Below are 2,038 nucleotides of genomic sequence, written 5' to 3'. Positions count from 1 at the left end.
AGTTAAACCCAAACAGATTATGACCCGAACCAATTACGACCCGTCCTAATTAAGACCCGAACTGTTTTTAACCGGAACCCACATTAAACAGGCTAAACCCGTTTTCAAACCGACCCGGTTCAACCCAAATTGATTGTGACCCGAACTGACTAGAACCCGACACGATAAGGACACGATCCGAATAGAAACTGCAGTTAAAAAACCAAACCGAACTGACCCAATAGTTTTCAAAACCGACCCAAACCGACCCGCTTATTATTTCAACCCGTTATAAACCGATCCGTTATAACCCGAAACTGATAAATCCAACCCAAACCCGAACTGTTTAACCAAATTGACACCCCTAATTAGGTGTAATATTTGAGCCACACACTAGTTTTTAATGTCAAAAATAATGTAGAAGAGAAAAAGTTTTAGAGCCACCATCCAATTATTCTTTTGGCCCTACCAATACACCAACTAATTAACTCACCTATAAAGTATTGGCTCCATAAACCTTATAAATTTCAGTGAATTTATATGATTCATCATATGTTTGTAGAAAATAATAATAGGAAGTAAGAAAGAAAATTAAGAAAATGGCTTTAGATTCTGCAATTATCCCTCTCATGACCCCTTATCAAATGGGTAACTTCCATCTTTCTCATAGGTGAGCTTAATAATTCATTTTTATTTTAATTTTTTTTGCACTGTTGTAATTAAGAAGAATTTACAGTTATACAACAATGATTTTAGATTTGCCATACTTATATGTGACAATTAAGTTGATATTTTTTTATCATTAGGATTGTTTTAGCGCCATTGACTCGACAAAGGTCGTATGGAAATGTTCCTCAACCACATGCAATTCTATATTACTCCCAACGGGCGTCAAACGGTGGTATGCTCATTACTGAAGCAACTGGAGTTTCTGACACCGCTCAAGGGTATGTCGTAGGTCGCTAGCTTTAGCTCCACACTCTTTAGTGACAAAAGAATCAAAACGTTCTTCCGTAAGCTTTAAACCTATTTTATTGTGCAGGTACTCGGATACACCTGGTATATGGACAAAAGAGCAAGTTGAAGCATCGAAACCTGTTAGTTGAGACGATTAATACAAGAGGGGAGGGGGGTGAATTATATAGAGTTCCTAATGACTACTTTTTGCGGATAAATAAACAATGCGTATAGGAACTTAAGAAAACACACAGATTTTACGAGGAAACCTTCCAGGGCCCAACTGGAAGTATAACCTCGACACTACCTTAGGGTTTTCAAACACAAAACACTTTACTATAATAGGGCAAACACCGAGTTACAATCTATTAGACACAGACCTTTATTTCACAAGTTCCTCACTAGACTTGCTACTTGATAGGACCCTATCCTACCCAATCTAAGCACCACACTTAGATTCACTCGTACCACGCACCAAAGTACTACACGTACTGCCAAAGTACAAAACACTCGTACCACCCCAGTACAAAACTCACAGCCTCACCAAGAAGCTCACACAAAACTGTATGTAACACAAACTATAAATATCACCCAAATAACCCAACCAATACAAATATAAGACGCCTATTATGATAGGTAAGCAATGCATGAAATCCGAAACTAATATGATAAGTTAAAAGCTTGGTAAACTTACTCAGTTAAAGCACTGTGATTTCTCCACGCATAAACTCACAAAAACTAAAATCATTTTGTTCTCTACTATTTATACAAGTAACACTTGTATAGAAAGTAGGTTTTCTAAAAAGATAAATATGTTAACTTGACTTATCTTTTAAACACGGTTTTAGCAAATCAAGTGAAATAGAATCTTTTCCGAAAATAAGTATAAAAAGATATTTATCAAGAAGACTTATCTTTCTTAATAAATCGACATTTAGGGAAAAATAATCTTTTTAGAAAATCTTTTCCTAAAATCTATCTTTTATTATTTTCCATATTTATTTTATTTTACCAAGCAAACTTATCACGTTTCTAATAAATTTCGTGCACTAACCTACTTACCATATTAACAATAATTTCTAAGAATAAAACCTTAACTATT

General features: G+C 35.0%; 1 protein-coding gene across 1 annotated transcript; it reads left to right on the top strand.

The window, feature by feature from the left end:
- The first annotated feature begins 554 nt into the window (after positions 1–554).
- LOC110682760 (putative 12-oxophytodienoate reductase 11) lies at positions 555–1,804 on the top strand. Its single transcript, XM_021859088.1, has 3 exons — positions 555–649; positions 786–926; positions 1,022–1,804. The coding sequence occupies exons 1-3, from the start codon at positions 579–581 to the stop codon at positions 1,083–1,085; spliced, it is 276 nt and encodes a 91-aa protein (XP_021714780.1). The 5' UTR covers positions 555–578; the 3' UTR covers positions 1,086–1,804.
- The last annotated feature ends 234 nt before the right edge of the window (positions 1,805–2,038 follow it).

The sequence above is a fragment of the Chenopodium quinoa genome, unplaced genomic scaffold (genome assembly GCF_001683475.1).
Source record: "Chenopodium quinoa cultivar QQ74 unplaced genomic scaffold, ASM168347v1, whole genome shotgun sequence".
Classification (NCBI taxonomy): Eukaryota; Viridiplantae; Streptophyta; class Magnoliopsida; order Caryophyllales; family Amaranthaceae; genus Chenopodium; species Chenopodium quinoa.
This window is presented reverse-complemented; position numbering and strand designations above follow the sequence as displayed.